The sequence below is a fragment of the Balaenoptera ricei genome, chromosome 2 (genome assembly GCF_028023285.1).
Source record: "Balaenoptera ricei isolate mBalRic1 chromosome 2, mBalRic1.hap2, whole genome shotgun sequence".
Taxonomy (NCBI): Eukaryota; Metazoa; Chordata; class Mammalia; order Artiodactyla; family Balaenopteridae; genus Balaenoptera; species Balaenoptera ricei.
In genome coordinates, this window is record NC_082640.1 from 96,690,923 (window position 1) to 96,704,110 (window position 13,188).

Consider the following 13,188-nt stretch of genomic DNA (forward strand, 5'->3'; position numbering starts at 1 on the left):
ATGGCTTTTCTTTGCTGTTTTTCCTCTTTAATCACAAGGAGGGCAGTCCTCATTTCAGAGTTTACTATTCCACCTCTCCAAAAATGAAGTGGATCTGAGAAAAAGGTGCTGGTGCTAGCTGAGATGTTCTCCAACAATAAAGACTGCAGTTGGCTTTCAGCTAGAGAGGAGATGTCAAGACATCACGGAGTGCATGCACTGGGAATAGGCATGGTCTGTACAGGGAGAAAACATCTCCCAAAAGAGCGTTGCAGGATTTCTTCGAATACTGCTCCTTATGTAGAATTATCAGAAAATACCTAGAGTTCAAAGGATACTTGCCGCAAGAAGAGGTGCACATAAATAAGAGCTGCCAGCTAAGAGTCTTTCTTAAGAAGGAAAACCCACCACCAAGCCTAGGTTCCTTTGAGGAAAAAAAATTAATTTCAGTCAAAAAGTTTGTAGTAAATTGTTATGAGTCCTGTACTTGGCCTAACACAACGTTGGCAGTTTGGGGCAGTGAAAATAGAGTAGCTCTCCTCAGCTTCCCTCCGTTCGTCCCCTCTGGCAGATATCCGCCTGGAGACCTGCTTCCTGGGGTACGAGGATGAGGAGTGCACCTTGCCCGTGGTTGGCCGCCACCGCATGGACGCCTGCTGCTGCTCTGTTGGGGCAGCCTGGGGGACCGAGGAGTGTGAGGAGTGTCCCCTGAGGAACACACCTGAGTATGAAGAGCTCTGTCCCAGAGGACCCGGATTCGCCACAAAAGAAATCACAAATGGAAAGCCTTTCTTCAAAGGTACGGTGGTTTCAGTGGTTGATTTCACTCTTCTTTTAGGTCAACAGGATGCATTTTCAGGAGCACAGAGTTCTACCGACAGAATTACAATGAATGGCATCCACGCGGTCATCCCTGGATCATTTCGGTGTGCCTTCTCTGATTTCTGAATTTTATACGGCAAAATGTCCACTCTGTCACGGATTTTCTTTTTCTACATCTCAGGACTTCCTGAGTCACTTGCCTCTCCCATGTAGTCACTGTTAAGCGTTAAATAGATTTTAATACTATCCTAAAGCTAAGCAGAAACGAAAGAAAAATCTTCTTGGGAGATGTTTATGCCATCTACTAAAGCCCTAGAGGTAACCTTTATCTGCTGATCTGAAGCATCCAAGTCACTTTGGTCCACCTGACTATAGATAACGGTGTGAGAAACCCAGTGACAGGTCCTCTTTGTCCAAATACAGCAAAATTCATTCCTATGGCAAACACTCCAGTGACTTATATTTCAAATTTTATTTTCTTATGCTATAATATAAAACCCATGTAAAAAAAAAAAAAGCAAGTTACAGATTTAATCTAATTCCAAAATTGAGTTAACTTCTTATGCACAATGATACAGACCTTGTTTACTTCAGCATACGGAAAAATCATAATTGGTTTCTCAGAATTCCGATTATTCAGGGAGGCCCAGCTTATGTTCTCAGTATAGAGTTTTGTGTCAGTTGCCCATTGTGTCTGGACCTACTTATTATACTTCATAACTAAATGAATTTCTAAAAATGGGAAATGAGTATATAAATATCACTTAATTATCCTTATATTAAAAAGTGTAGACTTTTTTTCTACTGAGCATTTGGTTCAAGAAGTCCTGGGGTTAAAATTGTACTGTCTAGAGAGACAGTTTCTAGACGGCCCTCTGAAATGTCTCTTAAGTAAATTCAAAGGAACTTGGATGATTTGCTTACAAAAGCTGTGGCAATCCATTACCGCAGAAGGACTAGATGTTCTTGAGATTTAATCTGCCAGTTCTGTATCTCATGACATTAGGTAGAAATGAACTTGTATTTCTTGAGCTCTAGGTCTTGCTTTAGAAAGGCCCCTAAAAGGGGAAACTCAGATTACTCAAATTACATGTTACCTATGCAGTCTCCAAGAAACTCTTGTACACATTTATTAATGCAAACTTCATATTAATTGAGAAAATATTTTAAATTAGTACACATTATTTGAGAACATGTTTTAAATAGTATACATCACTTGTAAAGAATTAAAATTATAAATGGCATCTCCTTTGAAATTCTTATTTTTAAGTATTAAAAAAAAGCATCAGAAAGCATAAGTGAATATCTCATTCCACTACACACTCAATTGCTTCCTGTAGGACAATATATTTGAAAATCTTCCACATGCCTTACATATAGACACTAGTGGTTTAGAAATTCTTATTCGTTCATTCAGCAAATAGTTCAGCGTTTGGTGTGTGCTGGGCTTTTAGAAGTCCAAATAAACGCACTCTTTACTTCTTCAATACTACTTTCTAAAACGTAGACGTTTAAAAGTCTAGATCTGTTTACAAAGTCCGATTTCTCATGGATCATCACACATTTTTTAAAATGAGTATGACCAAGACCCTCTAACTTCCTGGGTTTAAAATGGGGTGTTGAGATCTCCTAATTGGTCACTTACGGACTTTTCCCACATTTGATTTTCCTTGAAGACATCAATGAGTGCAAGATGATTCCCAACCTCTGCACCCACGGCAAGTGCAGAAACACCATCGGCAGCTTCAAGTGCAGGTGTGACAGTGGCTTTGCTCTGGATTCTGAAGAAAGGAACTGCACAGGTCAGTAAAGGGGCTCACCCTGGAGGGATACCCTTTGGAACTCTTGGTCTTAAACATGTTGCCACAAGAAGTAAAGCTATCCTGAGGCTCATCTGCTGCCACTTGCTGCTTTTGTGCAGACATCGATGAATGCCGCATATCTCCCGACCTCTGTGGCCGAGGCCAGTGCGTGAACACCCCCGGGGACTTCGAGTGCAAGTGCGATGAAGGCTATGAAAGTGGATTCATGATGATGAAGAACTGCATGGGTGAGTGCGTGACCATTTGATCAGCCCAGGGAAGAAACATTCCAAGAAGCTTTGGTGACTCATCGCCTGTGTCGGTTCTTCCTGCTCCCCCAGTGCGCTGGTCTCCTGACCAGTGAGTCAGGCATTGGACTGTGGCAGAGGGAGACTGACATGTGGAAGGAATGAGGGAATTCATGCTCTGGGGCAGCGGGTGGCCTCAGACACCAGGTATGGGCCCCTGAGAAGTGAGTTTAACACCTGGAATAGACACCCCAGGGAAGAGAGAACAATTCAAACATAAGCTATATTAGGGGTCACATTCTAGGGTTTTGGTTCATCATTTTTAGAAAAGGAGATTGATTAAGATAGTTTCATTAGATCAGGTTCCCTAGCAACAGGACTGAGATGGGGGTATTTTTTGAGGGAGTGCTCTTAGGAGGAACCTGTAAAGAAGTGAGGGAAGCAGCTTAGGGCAGGGGAAGAAGAGAAGCAAATTGTTCGACTGGATTTTAGCTTTAACCTGATCCCACAGGGGCCTTGGAGTGTGAATAGTACCCGAGAGCTGTCCCACCTCGAGGCCAGGAGGCTGAGATTTTATACTCCCATGTCAGTTCAAGCAGTTATTGGCCATGGGCAGTCCCCAGCATGAGAGCGGGGTGTAATTTCTCACCTCCCAGGCATTTCTGAGTGAGGTGGATAGCGGTTTTCCAAGAAGGAAACCTGTGAGCCTTTAGCAGCCAGAACTCCCAGCAACTGGGCAATGAGTGCACTGGCCTGGTCGTGGGGACCTGGCAGGACCACCACCCACAGCTTCAACAGGGGTCATTTCCACTTTGCAGATATTGACGAGTGTCAGAGAGATCCTCTGCTGTGCCGAGGAGGCGTGTGCCTAAACACTGAGGGGAGTTACCGCTGTGAATGTCCTCCTGGCCATCAGCTCTCCCCCAACATCTCAGCATGTATAGGTAAGGAGGAAGACCACTTACCTGCTGGCAGTCGTTCGGCCAACACCCCTGCCAGAGTCAGAGGCTTACCGCTGGGTGCTTGGTATTCTCATCTTCCATACAGACATCAACGAGTGTGAACTGAGTGCGCACCTCTGCCCCCACGGCCGCTGCGTGAACCTCGTAGGGAGGTACCAGTGTGCCTGCAACCCCGGCTACCACTCCACCCCCGACAGGCTGTTCTGTGTTGGTAAGTTCTGTATGGTATGTTATTTATTTTCTTTACTCTCTTTCGAAAGCACTCAAGCAATGTTCTCTGAGTTCTGTTTCCATCGCTAGTTACTTTTGCTTAATCTTTCCTGTTTTCCTGGAAGGAAAAGTCTTCTCATGGTGGCTCACGATCTTTAGATCTCACCTCCCCCATCTGTTTAAAGAACCAATTCAGTGAAGGCTGTACAGTATTTTAGCTCTAGCAAGTATAATTTGACCCATGCTGCTTTGACTAGTGAACGGTAGCACACGCTTTGTTTCTGCCTATGCACACCCAGGCACATCAGCCAGTGATTACTAAGTACCGCCTGAAATAAACGCAGCCTGGTGAGTGCCGGGAGGAAGACAGAAAGCTTAGGGTGTGATCTCCACCCTTAGGTGGTTTGGAGCAGCTCAAAGATTCCAAAGAATAATTATTGGGAAGAAGACCATAGCATGTTTATAGCTTACAATGCAATAGAGGCCAAGTCTGGCAGTCCTTAAAAATGAGGTTTTGTGGGACAAGCGTTTTGCTTTGCGGCTGGCCCTTAGGAGGTTTAGTTGTGCTGGGAAGAGCGGCACAGAAAGCCCCATGGCTTTATTGTGCCCAGAGTCAAAGTGAAACTTTGTAGAAACAGCCAGTTTTTGCCTGATTTGAGGTATACCCCATGTGGAACTGCCAAGTCTCACATGGTTTCTACCCAGAATCATAAATCAGCCCAAATTCTTCTGAAGCATGGCCCAGGACAACTCAGAACTCCAGCTCAGGTCCTTGAAAAGGATTGGAACCTCAGCCAAACTGAATGTCAAGTTTGCAACGGAATCTGTGACCCAGAGAATTTCACCCACGTGCCCACTGTTGTCACTGAGATATGTTCTAGCGCCCAGCACTTCTCCTGCATTGTGTGTGGCACACCATATGTTGTGTTCATCTAACTCCCCAACTGCAGTGCAAATATTATGGAGGCAGGGAGAATGTCCATCTCATTCACTGTTAGATTCTCATCTGTAGCACATAGTAGGTGTGTAGTTAATATTTGTTGAAGGAACCAAACAATGCAGTGACTTGCAGTTGCCCTGGGATGCTTTTATAATTTTGTATTTTGTTTTGTTTTATTTGACCCATACATACCTGGAAACTTCAAACATGTGCCATCATCACAAACACAGAGGAAGGTGATATTATTTTCCTTTTTCTTAGACATCGATGAATGCAGCATAATGAACGGTGGCTGTGAGACCTTCTGCACAAACTCTGAAGGTAGCTATGAATGTAGCTGTCAGCCAGGATTCGCACTAATGCCTGACCAGAGGTCCTGCACTGGTAAGTCAGTTTTAGCTTCCTGGGAACTTTTTCACTAACAGGTCCCTATGTAGAGTGGTTCAGGGCCTGGGCTTTGGAGTCAGACAGTCCTGAATTCAAATCTTTGTTTTGTCACTTTTTTGGCTGTGCGTCCTTGATGAAGATCCTTGGCATCTGATCCCTCATCTATAAAATGGGGTTCAGATTGCCTGTGTGGAAGAGTGTGTACAGCACTCAGCATAGTACCTGGCGCATGCTCAATAAGTGGAATATAAAATACATTTTCTTCATTGATCAGAGTTTTGAAGCTGATCTCATGGCCTATTTCAGTGCTACTCAGGGTGTGTTCCTTGGACGGGCAGCCTCAGTACCACCTGAGAAAGTGTTAGAAATGCAAAATCTCAGGCCCCACCCCAGACCTACTGAATCAGAAACTCCTACGGGGGCATCTCAGTAGTCTGTTTTCACAAGCCTTCCAAGTGATTTTGGATTTGTGCTAAAATTTGAGAACTGCTGGTGTAATTTACACTGCCTGTTGTATCACATGGGCTAGAAGAGCCATGTAATCAGCCGGAGATGGGAAATGAAGTGGGTAATGTAGATTTTAATTTTGGCTCAGGTTAAGAAGCAAACTTAGGTTTAGGAACCAAAGTTATTTTATTGGACCTAGTAAAATCTCCGTTAAAAGCCCTAGATATAAATTTAGCTATAAAAATTAAATTTTGAAAATCTAAGCAGATATGCTTATTTCAAGCATATTTTACCTTAAAATATCTGTAAAACAGCAAACAATGGACATTAGGCATTTAAATTTGACAATTAGAAAAATAAGATTCATAATCATTTTTGAATGATAAATTTGTATCAGAGATAAAAGTGCCAATTAAATGGTGGTCTTTTTTTTTTTTCCTGAGTTTGGACTTTACCTAAATGTTTATTACATTTTATTAAAATTTTATTACACATGTAGTACTAGTAGTAGCTAATTTATTGAACACTTAGTATGTACCAAGTGCTGATGTGCATTTTTTTTTTTTTTAAATGATGGTCTTTTAAGTGCATGTGGACCTCCATCCTGAACTGTAGGTTATAAATCTTGAAAATGGTTCTCTCCTTTTTTACCCAAGATAACCTGATGGGATAATTTATGTAAAGTGTCGTTTGGATTTCAGAGCTAACAGTCTTATGCGAGCAGGCTGAGTTTACTTGACTTGGGTCACTTAACTTTTTCATCAGTGATTAATGGAACCCTATCAACAACATGCCATTGTTGGTTTTATTCTCTGCAGACATTGATGAGTGTGAAGATAACCCCAATATCTGTGATGGTGGTCAGTGTACAAACATACCTGGAGAGTACAGGTGCTTGTGTTATGATGGATTCATGGCATCTGAAGACATGAAGACTTGTGTAGGTAAGCAAAGAAGACAGAATTTTCCAATTTGCTAGTTATTCACAAACACTGTTAAATTACATAAAGATTTGTTTGGGTAGTGAATAGATCCTAAGGGAAGAGTAAGAATATTTAGGAGCATAGTACTAATAATAATCCAAAGCTAGCATTCCAAAAAGCAACTTTCTTGTGACTGTGATATGATGCTCTTGTCAGATATGTTGTATGGACTGAGCTAATAACCACTGGTCAACTCCAGTGACCAAAAGACATTTCGTTTATGTCTATGCATTATTTCTGTCCACTTAACCCTCCTTTTGCTGTGACTAGAGTTTAGGCTTTTAAATTGTTTGCTTAAGGCAAGCAAAATTTATTTCTGACAAGAATGCAATAAATTCTAGAATGGATTGTTTTGGAGAGTTTCTATTGCTGTCTTCAAATCTGTCAGACTTTTTAATGTAATATCTAATCTGCCTTTAATCCCATTTAGTATATTTTTAATCTCAGACATTGCAGTTTTCACCTCTAAAAGTTTGATTTGGGTCTTTTTCTTTATATCTTCTGTGTCTCTGCTTAATATGTCCAATCATTTCTCTAGCTTTTTAAATACAGGAATACAGTTATAATAACTGTTTTAATGTCCTTGTCTACTAATTCTATCACCTGTGTCAATTCTGGATCATTTCAATAAATTGACTTTCCTCTTCATTATGGGCCATATTTTCCTCCATCATTGAATGCCTGGTAATTTTTGCTTGGATGCCAGACATTATAAATTTTGCCTTACTAGGTTCTGAATATTTTTGTATTCCTAAGCTTTATTTTGGAACATAGTTAAGTTATTTGGAAACAGATCGGTTCTCTCAAAGTCTTGCTTTGAAGCTTTGAAGCAGCAGTTAGGGTAGGGCTAATTTTCTCTATTGCTGAGGCAAGATCCTTCTGGATACTCTACTCACTTCCCTGTGAATTACAAGGTTTTCCAGTCTGGCTGGTAGGAGAAGGCACAATTCTACACCTTCTGGGAACTCTGAGGATTGTTCCCTCTAATTCTTTTGGATGGTGCTTCCTCCAGATTCGAGAGTTTCCTTACATGAATGTACTGATCACTACTCATCTGGGTGCTTGACTGGGACCCTCTGCAGATCTCTGGAGTTCCCTCTCCTTCTCTCTCTCTGTACATCTCTTTTCTGTCCTTTACTCAGCCCTATGAACTCTAGCTACCTTGGCCTTCCCCCTCACCTCTTCAACTCACGGACATTTCCTGGTTCCATCTGTCATCCCCCTCCCTATGCCATTGCCTTAAAACTCTCCCTACACAGTAATCTGGGGGCATTTGTAGAACCCACCTAGTTTGTTTTTTCTCTCAGGGATCATTGTTTTTGTTGCCTATATTGTCCTTTCTTGTTGTTGTTATTTTAGGTGAGAAGGTAAATTTGGTTCCTATTACTCCATCTTGGCCAGAAGCAAGAGTCTAGAATTGAAATTTTAAAAATCACATCACATTTGTGTCTTTCAAAAAACGCTTACCGAATATTTGTGAAGTCCTAGAAATTAAAGTGAATGTCATAAAAAAAGATAATTTTTAATTTGGGAAAGAAGTGAAGTTTGTAACTATCTGCACTAAGACTACTAGTTTATCTATCTTTTCTTTCAAGATATGGAACTAAAACGTTGGTATCATGCAGTCTGAATTAAAATTTTCATCTTGCAACGGAATAGGCTGTTTTAAAAAGTTTTCTAGACTGTCACATAAACAGGCTCTATCCCCAACCTCGAGTCAGTCAGTTTATTTGATTACTTGACCTCCTGCTTGTGGCCCAGATAAAAAGCAGGTCTTCAGGGTTAGCCTTCAACGTAGAAAGCAAGTGTGAATTGGGCTACATAAATATACTTTTTTTTTGAGTGAAAACATTTCATCTTTTCTGTTTGTCTGTCATAGTTGCTTTATCTCAGGGGAAAATTTTCAGTGATATCAAACAAATGGTTATATGTATTAATAATATCTGTGTTTTACAGATGTCAATGAATGTGATCTGAATCCAAATATCTGCCTAAGTGGAACCTGTGAAAACACTAAAGGCTCATTTATCTGCCACTGTGATATGGGATATTCAGGCAAGAAAGGAAAAACTGGCTGTACAGGTATGTTTTCTCAAATTGAACAATAAAACCGTAAGTGGTTAAGAGATTGCTACCATAATTATAGATTAACATAAGTTTTAAAACTATTAATATTTTAATTGCATTATAAAGCATTTTGTATAGTATTTTTTCATTAACTTAGCCTGCACTTCTTTGAAATTTGTCCTACTTTAGATTGGATCTAAGGTGAGGTTTTTTTCCCTTCACCTGTGAAAAAAAGGCACATGAGATAAATTACCACCATAAATAACACTATAAATATCAACATTTTATGAGGTTAAAATAACATTTTTATATCAAAGTAGTTAACGTGCTAACTACCAAACATATCCCTTTATTAAAGCAGACCTTTCCCAATAGCCTCCATTGCCAACCCTTTCATTTAAGGTTTTATAAGTGAAATGACTTTTTTAAAGAAACACATCCTATTGTAAAGCAATTATACTCCAATAAAGATGTGGAAAAAAAAAAAAAACCCAACACATCCTACAATTCATATATTTCATCAAGTCTCATCAGTCTTCTAGTTTCTTAAATTAATGTGCTTTTGTTCAATTAAGTTGCTTTAGCCCTAATTAGCAGTGATACTTAGTACATGGAACAATAAAGTTTTCCTGTAGTTACCTATAGTAATAAAACAGATTATGGCATCTAACATAATTTAAAACATAATGGAGACCCTGGTGGGCTTGAATTAGGTAACTGCATCATTTCTTTACAAATAATAGACTTTAATTTCAAAAGCCAGTTTGGCAAGCCATCGTGACTTAAAACAAACGTTAAAATATTTGCAGATTGGCAGTGTGGTACAGGTACAGGTCCTTTTCTTAATTATATCAACGTTTTTCAAGAAAGTTCCCAATCAATATATGCATGATCACTTTAAACTGTTCAGTTATGCAAAGTTTCAAATAGAGATATACAGACATCACCAATAAATTACTATTAGTTCAAAAATGACAGATTCTAGCCAAATTATTAAAAAGAAGCATGTAGCTAGAATGCTTTCATGCTCACTGTATTAGTCTTCATATGAAGCATGTCTAGGGGTCCATTCTGATAAATGGCACAGAGTTTAAAATCTCTAGTCCTCATGTGGTCTCTGGGGTACAAATGATGCTTATATCAGCATATCTGTGGTTCAAGATATATTTTTAGCTTTCATTAAAAATATAGGACTTAGGGTAAGGGGTGTTGGTCTGGTAGTAACGCAGGGGAGAGTAGGACAGTTCTATATTGCATTTTACCTAATAGAGGCTAATACCATTGTTTGGCAAGGTTGGACTCACTGCAAGTCCACCCAGAGAACCGTGATTCTTATGAAGGGAGAAGTTAATCTAATGGGACAGTCTTCATTCCCTATAAGAAAAAGATCTCTAGAATTTCATGCTCCAAATTCCCGCTAACAGAGGCATGTGCAGAGGCTGACTGTTTTAGGCCTCTTATCGTGAAGAAAGCTTAAATTTTCATGCAACATTAATATCAGTTTAGGTACATGAGGTATAATGCATGTAATGCCCTTGGCACAGTGCTTGGCATACAGTAGCTGGTCAGTAAATAGTAGCTATTGTTGTCCTTATAAAATGAGACACATAGACACAGTGTCTAGAAGCCATTTTAATTAAAAACGTAACTTCTGGTCTAGCAAAATTCTGTACTTCTATTTACTGATATGCTTGAAATCAGTTTAGAGAAGGAAGATCTTACTCTGTATATTAAAAGGCTTGTTTTTCATAATTGAGTGACGAGAGCTGTGTACTCCACATTAGATGAGATGACACCAGTTTTACATTAAGGACAGCAGGCTTTTAGTACATTACATGAACAGAAACATGGATTTGAAGTCCAAGAAATAGTCTGTATCTTTCCCCAAGGGGCAACATCCCCCTTCCCACTTTTAAATTATAGCCTAAAATGATTTTTCAATTGCATAAAATTCAGCTAGTACTGTAGGGAAAAGCATTGAATTTCATGGCCCTTCTGATATCATAGCAGCATGGTATGTGATATCCTCATGTAAAGGAGTAGACCTCTGGATTTTATTCCTAGTTCTTTTACTGGTTCATGAGCTTGAAGAAATCACCAGGGTGCTCCATAGTTATGCAAGTGTTCCCCTTGGGTAAGAGCAGCCCTGCACTGAAGTATGGAAGGAGAGGGTGTATTAGGGCAGGAAGAAAAAGAGGTTCTCTGTAAATCCTGCTATTAACAACCAAGGGTATCACATCTGATTGGAAATGACTTACACAAACAGGAATTGGCAGCAAGTTTGGTATACTCAAAAACAAGTTTTAAAAAAATCTGAGCCAAAATGTTTTTTGAATCCCATGTAACTAGGGCTCTTTTAGCCTGCTTTTAGTTTAAAATTTGTGTCACTCACAACTTAGAACACCATCAGGTTACCTTGGTGAGAGTATGTTAAAGACAAGTGTTTATAATGTCCCAGGCAACTAATGTAAATAGAGATATGTATCTTGCTTAATGGGGTAAGCAAGCCTCACAACAAATAACAGTGAAGAACAGACCTGGAAATATGTTTTGATGACAGACAAGAGAAATATATCTACTTCTATTTCCGTACATATATAATATGTACACATACATATCGTATGTACACATATATTTTAATGAGTACCTTGTAAAGGAATTATAAAAATATGTATGCTATTTCATAGGGAGGAACTTTGTTTCACGAGAACTTAAAAAATGTCCTCTGGGTTCCATTACAGCTTTGTCTAAATATTTCAGCTCCCTTGTCATTACTGATTGTTTCCATTTTAACAAATAAACATGTTTTTTTTTTTCCCCCCAATCACTTTAGCAGTGTTCAGAATCCACCCACTGACTTACATTCCCAGCCCACACAGATGTTAAGTGTTTCTTTTTTCTCCTTAAGCTTTGTTCAAATCGTGGATATGGCTGAGGGGAACGTTCACTTTAATGAAGGGAGAATGGACATTTTCCTGTAACCTAGAACACATCTCTTCTATCCTTGGCTTAAGGGGGCTGGATTACAGTTTCTCTGTGGCCCTCACATACAAGGCTTCTGATGCCCATTCTACATAATTGTAGTCAGACAACAAATTGAAGGAAGAAAAACTAGGTTGCTGCCAGGTGCCATGCTTGGTGCGTCCTGGCTTTCTCATGGTAATCTGTAAGAATGTACCTACCATCACATGCTTGCTCACTCGGTCAGTGAGTAAGGCATACAATTAAAATCAGGATTGTTTTCAGTTAAAATAGCAGGATTGCTGGGCAACTCCATTTCTCAATCGTTCAGCTTTTCATACGAGACATGTTGCTATGGGTATAGTCCATGAAAGAGAATCACGTACTTCAAAACCACCAGCACTCAGTGAAAATTTGCCCTCATTTCCTTCCAGCTCCTTATCACTGCTAATTGTCCTCCACTGGCTGTCAGCCTGTGAAAACTCTGTGGGTGTTCAGTTAAATAGTCGTGGCTCAAATTTGGGTCCAAACTGAAAAATCCAAGTAGCCTTCACGTTTGGCCTCTCCATTCACCCTAACGCCCTCTTCCCCAACGACTCACCAAGGAGATTCCACAGTGTGCCAGCCCTGCTGGACTAGGGTTCTCGTGACTGATGCCCAGATGGCAGGAAGGCAGGCGTTTGTGTGGGTGACACGGCCTCTCCCGCCATGACTGTCAGAGGAAGCCAGAGCAGCTCAGAGCACAGTCTCTTTCTCGAGTGTCACATTCAAGTGGAACACACCCAGAACCTCTGCATGGGGTCTGCTCAGACCACACCCTTGCCCTTCACGAGAGCCATGCAAGTAGGACCTTTGAGTCTCTGTGAGGGAGCTCTGGTGGGGTGAAGGAGGTTGCAGTGTCAGCCCTAAATTTGAATTTCTTTGCTTTTCTTGGCGTGTGCTTAATCTTAAAAAGGAATTTTCTGTCTGGAGCAAACTTGTGGGGGAAAGAGAACATTTGTACAGAAAGAGATGTTCTTGGCAAGCGTGTGCTATGTTTCCCTCACATTATTGAAGAGTGGAGTGTTTGAATATGGTGTTTTTGTTTGGTTGTTTCCCTTATGGCTCAGTTTCCCCTTCTGTCTGCTTTTATAACGAAGTACAGTCTTAGGCCCATGTCTGCCGTGGAAACAATTAATGAATAATAGTTGGTGTGTACACGCACACACACACGTGAAGAAACCTTTTATTCAGAGATGCCTTTAGACATTATGACCAAGTCTTTCTAATTCACTTGTGACATACCGGTAGTGTAAGCCATTGAGATAATGACTTATACAAAGATTCACAAAATGGAAAATTGAATATGGGCACCTGAGTTACTCGTCCCTGCTATTCCAA

The 13,188-nt window shown here is 40.2% G+C and overlaps 1 protein-coding gene across 2 annotated transcripts in view; it reads left to right on the forward strand.

Annotated features, from left to right (window-relative positions):
* Window positions 1-13,188, forward strand: part of FBN1 (fibrillin 1) — a 252,546-nt gene that overhangs the window by 160,393 nt on the left and 78,965 nt on the right. For both annotated transcript variants that reach the window (XM_059913339.1, XM_059913338.1), the window contains exons 25-32: window positions 551-778; window positions 2,478-2,603; window positions 2,723-2,851; window positions 3,670-3,795; window positions 3,899-4,024; window positions 5,225-5,347; window positions 6,616-6,741; window positions 8,737-8,862. In XM_059913339.1, coding sequence (XP_059769322.1) covers window positions 551-778; window positions 2,478-2,603; window positions 2,723-2,851; window positions 3,670-3,795; window positions 3,899-4,024; window positions 5,225-5,347; window positions 6,616-6,741; window positions 8,737-8,862 — 1,110 coding nt within the window. The remainder of the gene's footprint in view (window positions 1-550; window positions 779-2,477; window positions 2,604-2,722; window positions 2,852-3,669; window positions 3,796-3,898; window positions 4,025-5,224; window positions 5,348-6,615; window positions 6,742-8,736; window positions 8,863-13,188) is intronic.